The 15,811-nt window shown below is 48.9% G+C and overlaps 1 protein-coding gene across 7 annotated transcripts in view; it reads left to right on the forward strand.

Moving 5' to 3' along the window:
* The window catches only part of Arhgap23 (Rho GTPase activating protein 23), an 83,951-nt gene that overhangs the window by 55,727 nt on the left and 12,413 nt on the right, over positions 1-15,811 (forward strand). For all 7 annotated transcript variants that reach the window (XM_058571558.1, XM_046420391.2, XM_046420392.2 and 4 more), the window contains 9 exons: positions 302-363; positions 605-735; positions 1,236-1,357; positions 1,713-1,868; positions 5,735-5,813; positions 9,387-9,460; positions 9,598-9,687; positions 10,309-10,434; positions 15,555-15,596. In XM_058571558.1, coding sequence (XP_058427541.1) covers positions 302-363; positions 605-735; positions 1,236-1,357; positions 1,713-1,868; positions 5,735-5,813; positions 9,387-9,460; positions 9,598-9,687; positions 10,309-10,434; positions 15,555-15,596 — 882 coding nt within the window. The remainder of the gene's footprint in view (positions 1-301; positions 364-604; positions 736-1,235; positions 1,358-1,712; positions 1,869-5,734; positions 5,814-9,386; positions 9,461-9,597; positions 9,688-10,308; positions 10,435-15,554; positions 15,597-15,811) is intronic.

Here is a 15,811-nt window from a genome sequence, read left to right on the forward strand (position 1 = left end):
TGCCTCTGTGCCCACCAGGACTGATGAGTGCCATGTGCACAGTTCTGCACCCAACTCTGATGTGCCTTGTTAGTCCCTCGTGTTTATCACTGAGGTGATTGAGGCTCAGAGAAGTGTCATACCCAAGGTCACACAACTGATGAGGGGTACCCAGCAGTCCAGCCCTGGTCTTTCTCACTGCAGGGTCGGTGCTGTGTACCTGGAGATAGAGGAGTGGGATGCAAAGCTGAGATAGGGCCAGGAATAAGCCCTAGGGTGGGCTGTGGGCACTGACGTGGCTACTCTCTTCTCTCTTTCTTAGGACCCTGGCTGTGCCAACCAAGCTCTGATCAGCAAGAAGCTTAATGATTACCGCAAAGTGAGGTGAGGCCCACCCCTCACAAAGTGGTCCCTGCCGTGATTGGGGTGGGGAACTCCAGGCAGAGGTCATTCTCTTGGCCTACCTCCAAGTTGCAGGCAGGGCATTGAGGGTCTCCAGGGCCCAGACAGGCATGGGTGGATTGGCTCAAATGGGTGGGAGGTCCCAAGTGGCCAGAGGCCAGGGTGGGTGACATGCTGGGCCACCCCAAATGAAAATCCCTTATTTCCCCCTTTTCCCTTGCAGCCATAGCTCTGGGCCCAAAGCTGATTCCTCCCCAAAAGGCTCTCGGGGCCTGGGGGGCCTCAAGTCTGAGTTTCTCAAGCAGAGTATGGCACGTGGCCTCAGGACTCAGGACCAACCTGCAGGGAGCAAGGGTAGGAAGGTGGCTGCTGAGAAGGGGTGGTGTGTGGGGGGGCCTGTGGGTCTGCATGGAGGGGAGGGTGTTCCACGTGTGTCTGGGAGGGCCCCGGGGCTCTCAGAGTTTCAGGGCTGGATCGGCTTGGGCCTCCATAACACGCATGCTAGGTGGGCCTTCCAGCCTCTGCCTGTGTGCCTTTGGAGTGAGAGGCTCACTCTTTCCAGAAGCGGCTTTGGCCATCTTTTTACACTTTGGGGTGTTAGGAAGTTCTTCCTTTGGTCATAACAGAATCTTTGGTTCATGGTCACACCTCACAGTTTGGTCCTGAGGCCCACAGCAGTCCTTACATGGCCCTGTGCCCCTCTTCTGTGGAATGGGCCTTCTCATCCCCCTCAGCATCCTGGCTGCTTCTGTGATGGAGTCTCCATAATGTCCCAATGTGTGAATGTGACTCTGAGGGCATTTGATCCCCCCTGTGCTCTCCTAGCTCACCCTGGCTCTCTCTGCCTCTCCCAGATGACAATGCTGCTGCCCCCAGAACACCATGGGGCATCAACATCATCAAGAAGAACAAGAAGGCCACCCCCAGGGCATTTGGGGTCCGGCTAGAGGAGTGCCAGCCAGCGACAGAGAACCAGGTGAGTCCCATGCTTCCAGAGCAGATGGGCTGGGGCAGATCCAGACATAGAGGGCCAGAGCTGCAGGGATCATGAGACCAGCTCTTACCTCACACAGACATGGCTGGGGAACGGCCCAGAGAGGTTCCCTCCCCATCCTTCAGGAGGGCGCAACAGAGCTAAGGCCCAACCCTGCTCCTTTTTGGTCTATGGCAAGGTTCTGGCATTACTTCTGGCCTCCACACTTGAGGCAGGAAGAGGCTTTCCTCCTGGGGCTCCTGGCAGGCACTCTGGGTCTTGTGCTGCCTCCATTTTAGCTTCCCCATCCCCTCTGGCCACATCCATCCTAACACCTCTGCCATATCCATGTGCCCAGCGTGTCCCCCTGATTGTGGCTGCCTGCTGTCGCATCGTGGAGGCCCGGGGACTGGAGTCCACAGGCATTTATCGGGTGCCTGGCAACAATGCAGTGGTATCTAGCCTGCAGGAACAGCTCAATCGCGGGCCCAGTGACATCAACCTGCAGGATGAGGTGGGTGCGGATAGAGTGGGTAGGAGTACTCTGCTGGGGGGTCTGTGGTCTGTTGGGCTGTGTTCACTGTACCCTGCCATGTGCCATGGTGGCAGGAGAGGAGCTCCACACAGCTAGCCCTGGGGAACACCTGCCCAAGGCTGAAGCCACACAGAATGCAGTCCTGGCCTGGGAGGCTCTGAGACAGATTTTCAAAGGTGGCAGTTTTGTCTGAGCCTTTAGGGTTCACTAAAAAGCAGTGAAAACCAGGTAAGGGACATTTCAGCAACAGTATAGAGTCAGCATTTGCAAGTAACGAGCAAATTCCCTGGGGAGGGGGCAGCTAAGTAAACACTGTAGGCTTTGGTTTCCCTGTCACATAGCTTCCTCCCACTTCTCTGCTTCCTCTCCTTTGCAATTTTTTTTTTTTAAGATTTCTTTTTTAGTTGTAGATGGACACTATACCTTTATTTTGTTTATATATATTTTTTATGTGGTGCTGAGGCTCAAACCCAGTGCCTCACACATGCTAGGTGAGTGCTCCACCACTGAGCCACAACCCCAGCCCCTCTTTGCAATCTTTTAACAATGTAAAAACCATGCTTAGCTCAAGGGCCATACAGAAAGGTTGCTGGCTGGATTTAACATCTGGGAGGTGGTTTGCAGACACCTGGCTTAGAGGAAGGGGACCCTTATGTTTTCAGGATGGTCACTTGGGTGGCTACACCATGGGAAGAGAAGAGAGTGATCTGATGAGATGAGACCAGCCCGGTGTGAATATGGGCATCACTAAGGGTCAGGAGGAAGAGTATTGACAACCGTGCTTAAGAGTCTGTAGCAGAACTGGCAGTTCTCAAATGGTGTTCCCTAGAGTCTTAGGGTTCTTGGAGGTGCCATGGGAGGCCAAGAGTATGTCAGGACCCGGACCCCTTGTCCTTGCTAGAACTAGAGCTGCCATGCTTTGCTCTGCCTGTTATCTTGAGTTTTCAGGTATGAATTTATTTGATATAAGGAGCTCTGGTTAAAAAAAAAAAAAAAAAAAAGATTTTTTGGAAAACTCTGCATCTGGCCAATGAAGTCCCATGAGTCATTTACCTTAATGTCTCCTGTCATACATAAGAGTATTCTCATCCTTGGCAATGGGAAGAGAAGGCAAGTAGGTGAGAGATTGTGGACAAGAGAAAAGGGTGATCTGCCATCGAATCAAAGCATGTGAACAGAGGGCGAAGCTGCTGAGGGCTGGAGCAGGGGCTGAGTCTTCTATCATTTTGTGGTGGTACTGGAGATTGAGCCTAGATCCTCACACATGCTAGGCAAGTGCTTTACCACTGAGCTATACTCCCTGCCATTTTATTTTATTTTGGTACTGGGGATTGAACCCAGGGTGCTTAACCACTGAGCATCCCAAGCCCTTTTTGTATTTTTTTTGAGACAGGGTCTCACTGAGTTGCTTAGAGCCTTGCTAAGTTGCTGAGGCTGGCTTTGAACTTACCATCCTCCTGCCTCAGCCTCCAGATCCAGTGAGATTACAGGTGTGTGCCACTGTGCCCATTCCTTCCCTGGTTCTTAAATTGGGAAGGCACAATTAAGAGTATAATCTGAGCAAAGGCAGTGCTTCAGGACATACCTGACAGCTATAAATGTGGAAGACCTGGAGCAGGTGGACAGGGGAAAAACCCTGATGTGAATGTGGGCATCACTAAGGGTCAGGAGGCCTTGATGGCCTATTTTAGTCAGCTTTTTTGCTGCTGTGACTAGAAGACCTGACCAGAACAATTATAGAGGAGGAAAAGTTTATTGAAGGGCTCACGGTTTCAGAGGTCTCAGTCCATAGACAGCCAGCTCCACTCCTCAGGATTCAAGGTGAGGCAGGACATTGGAAAAGTGTAGTGGAGGGAAGCAACTCACATGATGACCTGTAAGCAGAGAGGGAGACTCCACTCTACAGATACAAAACACACACCCCGTAGCCACATAGCCATGCCCCAAGGAACCACTTCCTCCAGCCACACCCCACCGCCTCCAGCCACCACTCAGTTAATCCCATCAGGGATTAAGCCACTGATTAGATTAAGGCTGTAACCCAATCATTTCTCCTCCAAACCTTCTTTCATTCTAACACATGAGCTTTTGGGGGACACCACACCTAAACCATAATATGGCCCCAGGGGAATGGGGATGAGGGAGCAACTCTAGGAACTGGCTGTGCAAGGGGCAGGAAGGATGACCAGGAATATTAAAAGTTTGAGCTGGCGGTGGAGTCTCTGTCCCTGGCAGAAGTGAGCGATGAGCAGCTTTAGATTTTGGAGAGAGGTTGGGTCAAATATGGCCCCACTGGCTTTGGGATGGCAGTAAGTCACCTGCATGGAGTGACAGCATCATCAGTCCATAGGCTGAGATGGGACTGGGGAGTGGCCTGAGTTTATGCTGGGACTGAGTAGGGATAACCAAGGGAGCTGCTGTCAGGGGACAGGGTGGGCAGCAGGAAGTCTGGGTCTAGCTGAGTGGGGTGGCAGGAGGGGGATGCTCAGGAAGCTGGGGCCGGGCACACAGGAGGAGTCCTAAGCATCAGCTAAGCTCTTAGACCTGGCAACTGGGAGGGAAGAGCCTGCACTCTTATCCCTCCTGGAGCTGGGAGGAATGTTGGAATGGGGTGGGCAGGAGCCACGCTGGGTGGGGGGTGGGCATGTGAAAAGCACATCACTCTGCCTCAGCCAGGGAGAGCCTCAGGGCGTGCTGTTTGGTCTTAGACACCGCTGGTGGTGGAGGGTGCCGGAAGTGCCTTGTGTGGAGCTGGTGGGGAGTGTATTGTTTGCAGGACTGTCAGGCATAAGCTGTGGGTCCATTGTGACCAGTGTGTATATATTGTAATGATGGAGTTGTGTCTGTTGAGGGTGCTTTGAACCAGCCCCAGCGAGGTGTGGCTCCTGACTCTGCAGAGGTACAGGGTGATACCGCCCCCCTGTGGACAGAAGGGGTTGAGACCTCTCGGTTCATTCTATTCAGCCATGATCCATTTAGACCAGGGTTTCTCCACCTTGACACAGTTGGCATTTGGGGTAGAATAATCGTTTGTTGGTGAGGTTTCCTTTGCACTGTAGTAAATTTATCGATGTTCTGGGCTTCTATGCACTGGATGTGAGTGGCCACCCCCAAGTCATAAAAACCAAAATGTCTCTGGACTTTGCAAAATTTCTTCAGGGGGCACAATTGCCCCATTTGGATTCCTGTGATCTAGTCAACTGCCCCCGCTCATTCTTAAGAATAAGGTAGACAGGAGTCCTTGCTCTCACAAAGGACACAGTCCACGGGGAGATAGGCTTGAACAAGGGAGCAAAAACAGAACAATGACAGATTGGGGTAAGTGCCATGGAAGAAGCAAAGGTGGGGCTGTGGTACAATCAGCATGGCAGTGGTGTCCATGGCTACTTGGGCTGCAGCAGGTAGACAGGATGAGGAACCAGTCACATACAGAGCAGAGCTTCCAGCTGAGGGAAGAGCAGGTGCAAGGGGCCTGAGGCAGAAATGCACTGCTGTGCCACGGATGCTTACCCTTTGGGGAAGAAGGGGTGTCTGAGGATGACTCTTCAGTGGATAGGAGGAGCACTGGGAGGCAGGAGCTGATTGGTCCTGCAGGGTGCAGAGACCAGGCTCTTGCTCACTCTGTTCTTCACGGTGCCTGGCCCAAAGAAGGCCCCTGGTCCTTTCCTTGATGGGCAATTCTGGTGCATTGGGCTCACTGGAGCAGGGAGGAGCTGGGGCCAGGTGTGTGCACTGGTGAAAAGGTGTGGGCAGCTGGACTGGCCCGCCAGTCCTGGGCCTGGGGGTGTGGGTTTGGGTCTCCGGGGTGGGCCCTCCCGTGGCCTGACATCTTTGCCCCTCCCCAGCGCTGGCAGGACCTCAATGTGATCAGCAGCCTGCTCAAGTCCTTCTTCCGAAAACTGCCGGAGCCTCTTTTCACCGATGGTGAGTAGGAGCAGAAGCGGGAGTGAGGGGCAGCAGTTCACCTGCCCTGGGCGCTTTTCAGCTAGAGCTGTGGGTTATAGTCTTTTGATTAAAAAAAAAAGAAAGAAAGAAAAAAAGGAAGAAGAAACATGTAAGAAACTTAGCTAGTGCGAAGAGAATCAAGTAACCAACAGAGGTCCCTGTTGTTCCTGCGCTGCTTTCCCCAGAGGTCACAGCTGATACCTTCTGGGCACTTGCTGTGTGCCCACTCCCTATGACAACTCCTGAGCCAGGTCCCGTGGACCCCTTTACACAGGAAGCAGAGGCTCAGAGAGGTAGGACGCCTTCCCAAGGGCACGCAGGCCGTCAGGGGCGGAGTCTGCCTCGAGCCCAGCTCATGGTCATGAGTCTGTCGTGTTTCCTTCCTGACGCTCTTACTCACATGAGAAAGCCCCTAGGCCGCCCTGGTTTTGGAGTCGGTGTTCAGTGGTGTGCTGGTAAGAGTTTCACATCTGGCTTTCCTGGGGAAAAGCCTGGGTGGGTGGTATTTTCCAATTACCATGGTGTAAATACTCCCACCGCGGCTCATTTCAAGCCGCTGACATGATGTCACCAACAGAATTAGGAAGAGATGCTCACAATTTGCTCTGAGGAGCCTGTGTGAACAGCTGCAGCACACCGTTGATTGAGTTGTTCTTCTTTTCTTTTCTTTTTTTGGGATTGAACCCAAGGGTACTTAGCCAGTGAGCCACATCCCCAGCCCTTTTTATTATTTCGAGACAGGGTCTTGCTAAGTCGCCTAGGGCCTCACTAAATTGCTGAGGCTGGCTTTGAACTCGCGATCCTCCTGCCTCGGCCTCCCAAGCCACAGGGATTACAGGTGTGGGCCCCCACACTTGGCTTGAGTTGTTCTTAATAAAAGTAGGGTTGTAATTTTGGGATGCACTGGTGTCACCGCAGAGAGCCCTGCCTCACTCTCCTCCTAAACTACATAGTATCGAATAGTCCGAGTAAACTAATTTCTCTATGGATGGGTAGAGGCAAATATTGTCTTCAAATATTTGCTATTACAAACCCTGCTTCAGTGATTCCTTGAACATGTCCTTGCACGCCTAGATAGATTCCTGGACACAGCATTGCTAGGTCAGTGTCCCTAAGGAGCATTGCAAGCTGATGTGAAATTGTAGAGGAGCCCCTAGTTCCCACCACCACTAACAGCATGGGTGAGTGTCTCCCCACATCCCCATCAACATTGGGTGTTATCAACTTTTTAGTTTTTGTTTTATTTTTGGTAGCACTGGGGATTCAGCCTGGGGCTTCACACATATTATTATTAATATTTTAAATTTTTGCTAGACTACAGGAAATGGCATTTCCTTATTCTCATTTTTATTTTCCTCATTACTAGAGAGATTAAATAAATCTCTTCTGTTTTCTTTCTCTTTTTTTTTTTTTAACAGGCCTGAGGATTAAAACCAGGGTCTCACATATGCTAAGCAAGCACTCTACCACTGAGTTACATCCCTAGCCTTTTTTATTTTTATTTATTTTTTTAAAAGGAAAGGTCAGAAACAATTTATATATAAATATGATTTATTGAGGTGAATCTTTTTGGTGGTGCTGGGGATTGAACCCAGGGCCTTGTGCGTGTGAGGCAAGCACTCTACCAACTGAGTTATAACCCCAGCCCTTATTTTTTATTTTGAAACAGGGTCTTTCTCAGGTGCCAAGGCTGGGATTGAATTTTTGATCTGCCTCAGCCTCCTGAGTAGCTGGGATTACAGGCATGTGCTACTGTGCCTGCCTAAATCTCTTTTTATTAGTTTATTGGCTTTTTTTTGTTGTTGTTGTTTTTTCTGTAATCACTTATCCATATTGCATGCACAGTTTTCTGTTGGGTTCTCTTTTTTTGGTATTGGCCCATGGGGACAAATTCTTCATATCTTTAGCTGCTAATCTAATGAGTTTTTGCAAATATTTGCTCTGGTCTGCCATTTCCCTTTAAATCTTTCAGTTTAGAAGCGGGGCTCAGTGGTGCACACCTGTAACCACAGAGGCTCGGGAGGCTGAAGCAACAGGATGGCAAGTTCAAAGCCAGCCTCAGCAATGGCGAGATGCTAAGCAACTCAATGAGACCCTGTCTCTAAATAAAATACAAAATAGATCTGGGGGTGTGGCTCAGTGGTTGAGTGCCCTTGAGTTCAATCCTTGGTACAAAAACAAAAAACAAAAAAAACAAAAAAAAATTTCAGTTTAGAATTGAAAACAATTTTTTAAAAAATGTTGAAACCATTCATCTTTTTTTAATAGATTCTGCATCCCATGTTTAGGTCTCATGATTGTAAAACTATTTTATTTTTTTTTCCTCAATGATCTTTTAATTTGTATATTTGACTTTATCAAATAACTTCATTTGTATATTATGTGAGATAGAAATAGACCTCCCCCCAACCAATGATGGCCACTTGTCACGGGGACATTTATCAACCCCCATCGGATTGCTGCCTTTGTCATGTGAACAGTCCTCCACGGTCCCCTTTGCCTCCTCATCGCTCCGCTCTGTGTTTTCTGCCGAAGCCCAAAGCTTGTGTACCTGGGATCCACAGGGTGCCTCTGGCCCTCACCATTCTTTTAAAAGTTATCCTTGGCACCGGGCACAAGGGTGCATGCCTGTAGTTCTAGCAACTTGGGAGGCTGAGGCAGGAGGATCACAGGTTCAAGGCCAGCCTCAGCAACTAAGGGAAAGCATTTTTTTTTTCTTTTGGTCTCAAAAGAAAAAAAAAAAAACACCTGGGGATGTAACTCAGCATGCCCTTGAGTTCAGTCACTGATAACACACACACACACACACACACACACACATCTTGTTCTTATCTAGGTGAATGCTATATTATTTTTTGGAGCTAGGGATGGAACCCAGGCCTTGCACCTGCTGAGCATGCACTGTATCTCCGAGCCACGCCCCTAGCCTCCCTGATGAATTTCAGAGTAGGCTCATTATGTTCCATTTTTTAAGGTTCCCCATGGACTCTGAGAACTTCAGGAGCTGGGGGACTCCTGATACAGGTGGGGGTGTCTGGAAGCCTCCTCCCGTTTCTTCTGACCTGCCGAATCTTGGTGTCCTTGTCTTACAAACTGAGGCAAAGACCCCTTTCTAATATCAACATGGAATTCAGGTCTTTATTTTTTATATTTTTGGGGTGCAGGGGATTTGAGCCCAGGGCCTCAACATGCTAGACAAATGCTTTGCCACAGAGCTACCTCCTCCCCACTTCTTATTTTTGAGACAGGACCTCGCTGAGTTGTCAGACTGGCCTCAAACTTTCAATCCTCCTGCCTCAGCCTCCCAAATAGCTGGGATTATAGGCAAGTGCCACACATCCGCAGCTCGGGTCATATTTCTTCCCACACAAACTCACCTGGACTGTCGGGTCAGCGCACACCTGATTTGGCCCTGGAGCCCGAAGGTAGAACCATGGGCTCGGAGCATGGCCCTCGGGGCAGGACCTCCTCTGTGGGCTGAAGCAGCTCCTGTCCCCCCTGGCCTGGGGACAGGCTGCCTCCCACCTCTGAGGAGCCCTCACTCTTTTCTAGACAAATACAATGACTTCATTGAGGCCAATCGCATCGAGGACTCGAGGGAGCGGATGAAAACGCTGCGGAAGCTGGTGAGGACGGGCTGCCCTTAGGCCAAGGTGACCGAGGGCGGGCGGGGGCTGAGGGGAGAGTCCAGCCTCCCTGGGGTGGGGACAGGTAGGGTGGGGGGCTGTCACAGCCTGACCCCGGCCCTTCCTCTCCTCCCCAGATCCGGGATCTCCCAGGGCACTACTACGAGACGCTCAAATTTCTCGTGGGCCATCTCAAGACCATTGCGGACCACTCGGAGAAAAACAAGGTGGGCGAGGCTCCAGCACGGCCCGGAGGGAAGAGTAGGACTTCTGGGGTCCCCAGTGCTCTAAGTCCTCCTCCCTACGGCCCTTCTATCCCCCACCCCATCCACTGTATGCCAGCCAGGGCTTTTTCCCCAGAGCGCCGTTTCCCGAGTCTCTGCAAGTCTTCCAGAAGCAGACAGCCATGGCTCCCCATGTGTGGTAGAAATGTGTCCTGTAATCTAGCTCAAAGTCTTGCATTGCATTTTTCTAATCAAATTCCTTGTCTTTTGGTTCTGCAGGGGGGAGAATGAGGGGAGTAACAGGATTTTTCCTACTTCTAAAATACCCTTGGGATCTCCCGACATGTCTCCTACTCCAAGGTCCCCCACTGCTGCACTAACCCACTCTGGGTGACCCTGTATAGATGTTCAGGTTGACACTGCTCATGGCTGTTAGGCCTGGCCATGAGTGGGACTGAGATCTGGCCTTCGGGCCACATGCCAAGCTCCTGTAAGCCCATGCAAGAAGATGTCTAGTCTCAAGTTGGGACAGCTCAGGTTGGGGCTTAGAGTGAGAGAGGACTGGGAGGTGCTGGAGTCAGAGCTCAGTGCACTGATCCCGGTCTGCTTCCCTCCTCTGCCCAGATGGAGCCTCGGAACCTGGCCCTGGTCTTTGGGCCAACGTTGGTGAGGACATCTGAGGACAATATGACAGATATGGTGACCCACATGCCTGACCGCTACAAGATCGTTGAGACGCTGATCCAGCACGTAAGCAGCCTGTTCTGTGCATGCGCCCTGACAGCCTGGGGACCCGCCATGTCCCTGAGCACCTTGCACCTGCCATACTCAGCGGCTGAAGAATATGCCGCTGGGGTGGCATGTGCCTTACCAGCAATGGGATGCAGAACAGGAATGAGTGGTAGAATCCCTGCCATTCTGGGTTGTCGGGTCCTCAGCAGGAGGACCAGGAGGCCCCCAAGCCTCCAAGATGCCAGTGAGAGGGAGAGGGAGGAGAGGAAGGGAGCCACTCCTGGCCTGGAGGGTACAAGTGATGAATGCAGGAGGGCCTCAGAGGTGCCTGGGAGACACAGGTGCAAAGGCCTCACTTGGGCATCAGAGGCCTGGTCTCTAGTGCTCCAGACCCCCACCGGCCCTGGGGTAAATAAGGAAGAGGCAAATGGGGCAGGGCACATAGGCTTGAGACAGGACCCTGCCCTGGTGCACTGTGTGTCTCCTGCTGATTGACTTCCCTTCTGGCTTCCTGGTGACACCTTGAGCCTTGCCCATGCAGGCTGAAGAACCCAAAGGGGCCAGCAGAGGGCGCAGGAGGCCTTAGTCTTCCACAGCCAAACCCAGAGGCAGCACCACTGGCTTCTGGGGGCTCAGGGATGATTTTATGAATCACTGAAACCAGTGGAGTCTCTGGTTCCTTCTCTGTGCCTGCACCCGAAATAAGATTGGCAGCTTGTTATCAGAGGAGGTGCAACTAGAACATTCCTGCACTCATAGACACTTTTTGGCTAGGGTCTGGGGTAAGGGGGTGTGCTGGGGATTGAACCCAGGGGCGCTTAACCGCTGAGCCACATCCCCAGCCCTTTTTTATTCTTTATTTTGAGTCAGGGTCTCGCTAAGTTGTTTAGGGCTTCACTTGGTTGTTGAGTCTAGATTTGAACTCCTGGTCTTCCTATCTCAGCCTCCCTAGCTGCTGGGATTACTTTAGAGAAGAAAAATCCAGGTCCTGTTACCCCCCATTTAACAGATGAGGAAATGGGCTCAGAGAGGCAGTGCCTGGCTCAAGTTCACACAGTTAATAAGTTTTGGTATTGAATAACACCCCATTGTCTGGATGCACCCTAGTTTGTATATCCATTCACCTACTGAAGGACATCGGATGAGTCAGCTTTCTGTCACTCTGATGAACATCTGAGATGATTAACTTAGCGAGAGAAAAGTGGGTGGCTCTGTAGCTCCAGTTAACGGTGGAGTGGCACCCCTGCTCTGGGCCTCTGGCAAAGGCTGGAGAGCTGGGGACGCAGACTCCCAGGAAGCCAAGAGGTGGGGGAGGATAGGGCCTCTTGGGCTCACAGTCCCTCTAGGGCAAAGCCAGTGACCTAAGGACCTCCCACTAGGTCCCATCACTCCCAGTAGGGCCACCTGGGACCAAGTGGGGACCTCTGGGGGAAGCTTGTCCAAACTGTAGACTCATGGTTGCTTCCAAATTTTGGAAACTTCCGAAGTCTCTGGGATTACAGGCGTGCGCCTCCAGCCTGGCTTCGTTTGTTGTTGTTTAATATATATATTTTGGTTGTCGATGGGCCTTTATTTTATTCATTTATTATGTGCAGTGCTGAGAATTGAACCCAGTGCCTCACACATGCCCCAGCCCTTCATTGTTGTTTGAATTTGGGTTTCTCTGAAGACCATGATGTAAAGCATCTTTTCACAGCTTATTTAATGTTTTTTTTTTTTTTTTAAGAGAGAGAGAGAGAATTTTTAATATTTATTTTTTAGTTTTCAGCGGACACAACATCTTTGTTTGTATGTGGTGCTTAGGATGGAACCCGGGCCGCACGCATGCCAGGCGAGCGCGCTACCTCTTGAGCCACATCCCCAGCCCTTTCACAGCTTATTTACCATCTGTCTTTCTTCTTTGATGAGGTGTTCAAGGTCTTTGGCTAATTTTTTGATCAGGTTGTTTGATTTCTGATTGTTGAGTTTTAAGAGTCCTTTGTTTGGACAACAGTACTTGATCAGATGTAGACTCTGCCGATAATTCTCCCAGTCCGTGACTTGTCTTCTCATCCTCTTAGCTTGTCCTTCACAGAGTTGAAATTTTAATTTTAAAGTTTTATCTCATCAATTATTCTTTCATGGATTGTTGTTATATCTAAAAAGTCATTTTATATGCAAAGCCATTGAGGTTTTCCCCTCCACAGATTTTTACCTGTAGTGCTTTCATTGTGATTTAGCTCTAGGTATTTTATAATTACGCTATGATTTCCTCTTGAATGCAAAATTACTCCATGGTATCATTGCTATGTTTCCAGACATGGGAAGTCTTGAGGTGGTGTTTAGGTTTTTCTAACTGTTGTTATTTCTCATTTTATCCCATTATGAGCAGAGAACATAGTCTGTATGATGCTGATTCCTGAGAAGCTATTGAGAGTTCCACTGTGGTTGGTTTTGAATGATTCATGTGTGTTCTAGAAAAATATGTTTAGTCATTGAATGAAAGAGTCTAGGTGTGTTCACTAGATTAGACTGTTCATTGTGTCGTCCAGAGCATCTTTTTATTTTTTTTTTACCTACCATATTAATTTTTATAGTCCTTGTAGTTCTATGAATTGTTTTTTGATATATATATAAAGAGATGTTAGCTAGATGCAGTGGCCCACGCCTGTAATCCTAGCAGCTTGGGAGGCTGAGGCAGGAAATTCACAAGTTCAAAGCCAGCCTTAGCAACTTAGTGAGGCCCTAAGCACCTCAGTGAGACCCTGTTTCTAAATACAATTAAAAAGAAAGGACTGGAGATGTGGCTCAGTGATTAACACCTGATATCAATCCCTGGTATGGAAAAAGAGAGAGAGGGCTGGGGTTGTGTTCAGCAGTAGAGCACTCGCCTAGCACGTGCGAGGCGCTGGGTTCAATCCTCAGCTCAACATAAGAATAGATAGATGAAATAAAGGTATTGTGTCCACCTACAACCAAAAAAACATTTAAAAAAAGAGAGAGAAAAAGATGTTAGATGCATACATGCTATGATTTATTATATTTCTTGATCTATTGTTCCTTTTACCAGTATAGAATATTCTTCTTTGATTCATGACTTTTCATACTTTCTGTGTTGTTGTGTTTAAATGTCTCTTGTAGACTATATGTGGGTATGTTATAAACACACACACACACACACGTACTTAATTTATTTTTTTATTTTTTTTTAAAGAGAGAGAGAGTTTTTTAATATTTAATTTTCGGCAGACACAACATTTTTGTTTGTATGTGGTGCTGAGGATCGAACCCGGGCCGCACGCATGCCAGGCGAGCGCGCTACTGCTTGAGCCACATCCCCAGCCCCACACGTACTTAATTTAAAAATGTAACCCTTGGTCTCTAACTTTTTATTTATTTATTTATTTAATTTTTTGGTACCAGGGATTCAACCAGGGGTGCTTAACCACTGAGCCACATCCCCAGCCCTTTTTAATTTTTTTTATTTAGAAACAGGGTCTTGCTCAGTTGCTTAGGGCCTCACTAAATAGCTGAGGCTGGCTTTGAACTTGTGATCCTCCTGCCTCAGCCTCCAGAGCCGCCGGGATTACAGATACGCACCACCATGCTCAACAGTTTCTCACTTTTGATCAATGAATTTAATTCATTTATTTTGTTGTAATTTTTAGACCATTAGTATTTATTTCTGCCATCTTAAATTTTGTTTTCTGTTTACTATATTTTCATAGTATATTTGTTCATACTATATTTGTTTCTTTACTTGTCTGTCCTTCCTTGTTTTGGATAGACTGAACTATTTATTTTCCTGATATGAAATTATACATTCTATTTTTATTCAGGAAATTACCACCTACTTGTAGAAACCTATACTTAGACTTAATTGTCACTGTCAATTTCCAAAGCTTATCAGTGTCTATGGCTTTCAAGTATAAAAGCCAAGTGCATTACTGTCTGGTCTCCCTTCTGAATTTGAATTCCAGTTGTTGTGCATGCATTTCATGTGTTTGTATATGTGTGTGGGTTTCACTGCTTATTTTGATAACAGAACTCTTTTCTATGCTGTTTATTCATCTTTCTCAGAGCTTACTTCTTCAGCCTGGATTTACTTCATTACTTGCTCAAGTACTCAAGAGAATCTTTGTGTAGTGAACTCCCTGATGTCTTAGAATAGCTTTATATTCATGCAAATTTAAATGAAAGTTTGGCAGGGTATAAAAATGATCTTCCTTTAACACACAGGAAATATTATTTCTTTGTTTTTCCTGTGTCTGTTACAGCTGCTGAAAGCTTAACATATATGTGCTTGGTCATTTGTAAGCAATCTGATTTTTTTCCCAAAAAATACTTTTAGAAGTTTTTTCTTTATGATTCTCAAATTTCCCAAGATATATTTAAGTGTGGGGGCTTTTTTGTTTGTTTTTTTCTTGCTAAATGGCCAAGGCTGGCCTTGAGTTTGCCATCCTCCTGTCTCAGCTTCCTGAGTGGCGGGGATTACAGGCATGTGCTAACCAGCTTTTTAGTTTGTTTTGGGGTTTTCTGGTTTGGGTTTTGTTTTGGTGGAGGTGCAGATAGAATCCAAGTCCTTGCATATGCTAGTCAAGCACTCTACCACTGAGTTACATCCTCAGCAGGTGTGAGGCCTTTACTTTATCCTCCATCCTGTTACTTGTGAGAAAGCTCTTGATTTCTTTTTCTAGACAGGGGATTGATGCCAGTTGTCAGCATAGCCTCAGATGGTGCAGGTGGTGTTAGGCACACTCAGCTCCAGCAGCCATGTCTGGCCTTCTACCCGCAGTGGCCCTGGCTGCCACTAGAGGGCTCTGTTGCCCCCCACCCTGACTTCAGGACTGTGTTGAAAAACAGGCAAAAGCAGTGTCCAGGGCCTGTCACCTGTCTGTGGTGGGCCCTCTTCCACCTAAGTCTGAAATTCCCTGCCTGATATACGGGGGTCCTGCCTTTTCTCTCCCTAAGGGTTTTTCACAGTTTGTAGGGTGAGTTTCCAGGACCCACCAACCTCCCTCTGAGCCCTCTCGAGCAGCCAGGCCAGAGGGGCACCTTGCACCAGATGGGTCCTCGGGCCAGCAGGTTGAGGAGCCGGGGTATCATTGTCTTCCCTCTCCTCATGTTGATTTCATTCCTTCCTTCTTCCTCCTCTGCAGTCAGACTGGTTCTTCAGTGATGACGAGGACAAGGGGGAGAGGGTAAGTGATGCAGAGGGTGGTGGGGTCTGCTTTGAGGTGGCCCTAGGGGCTGGGTGGACAGCAAGACTCAAGCAGGGGAAGTGCCTACCCTGGGGGCATCCCCAGTCTGAGGGAGGAGGCACAGTCCTTGCCTTGGTGAGCCCCCAGTCTGATGAGGGAGAGAGGCCTTGCTCTGGGGAAACCCAGTCCTGGAGCAGAGGCGGTCTCTGCCCTCC

The sequence above is a fragment of the Marmota monax genome, unplaced genomic scaffold (assembly GCF_021218885.2).
Source record: "Marmota monax isolate L192 unplaced genomic scaffold, Marmota_monax_Labrador192_F-V1.1 WCK01_AAM20220418_F8-fsc00064, whole genome shotgun sequence".
Lineage (NCBI taxonomy): Eukaryota > Metazoa > Chordata > Mammalia > Rodentia > Sciuridae > Marmota > Marmota monax.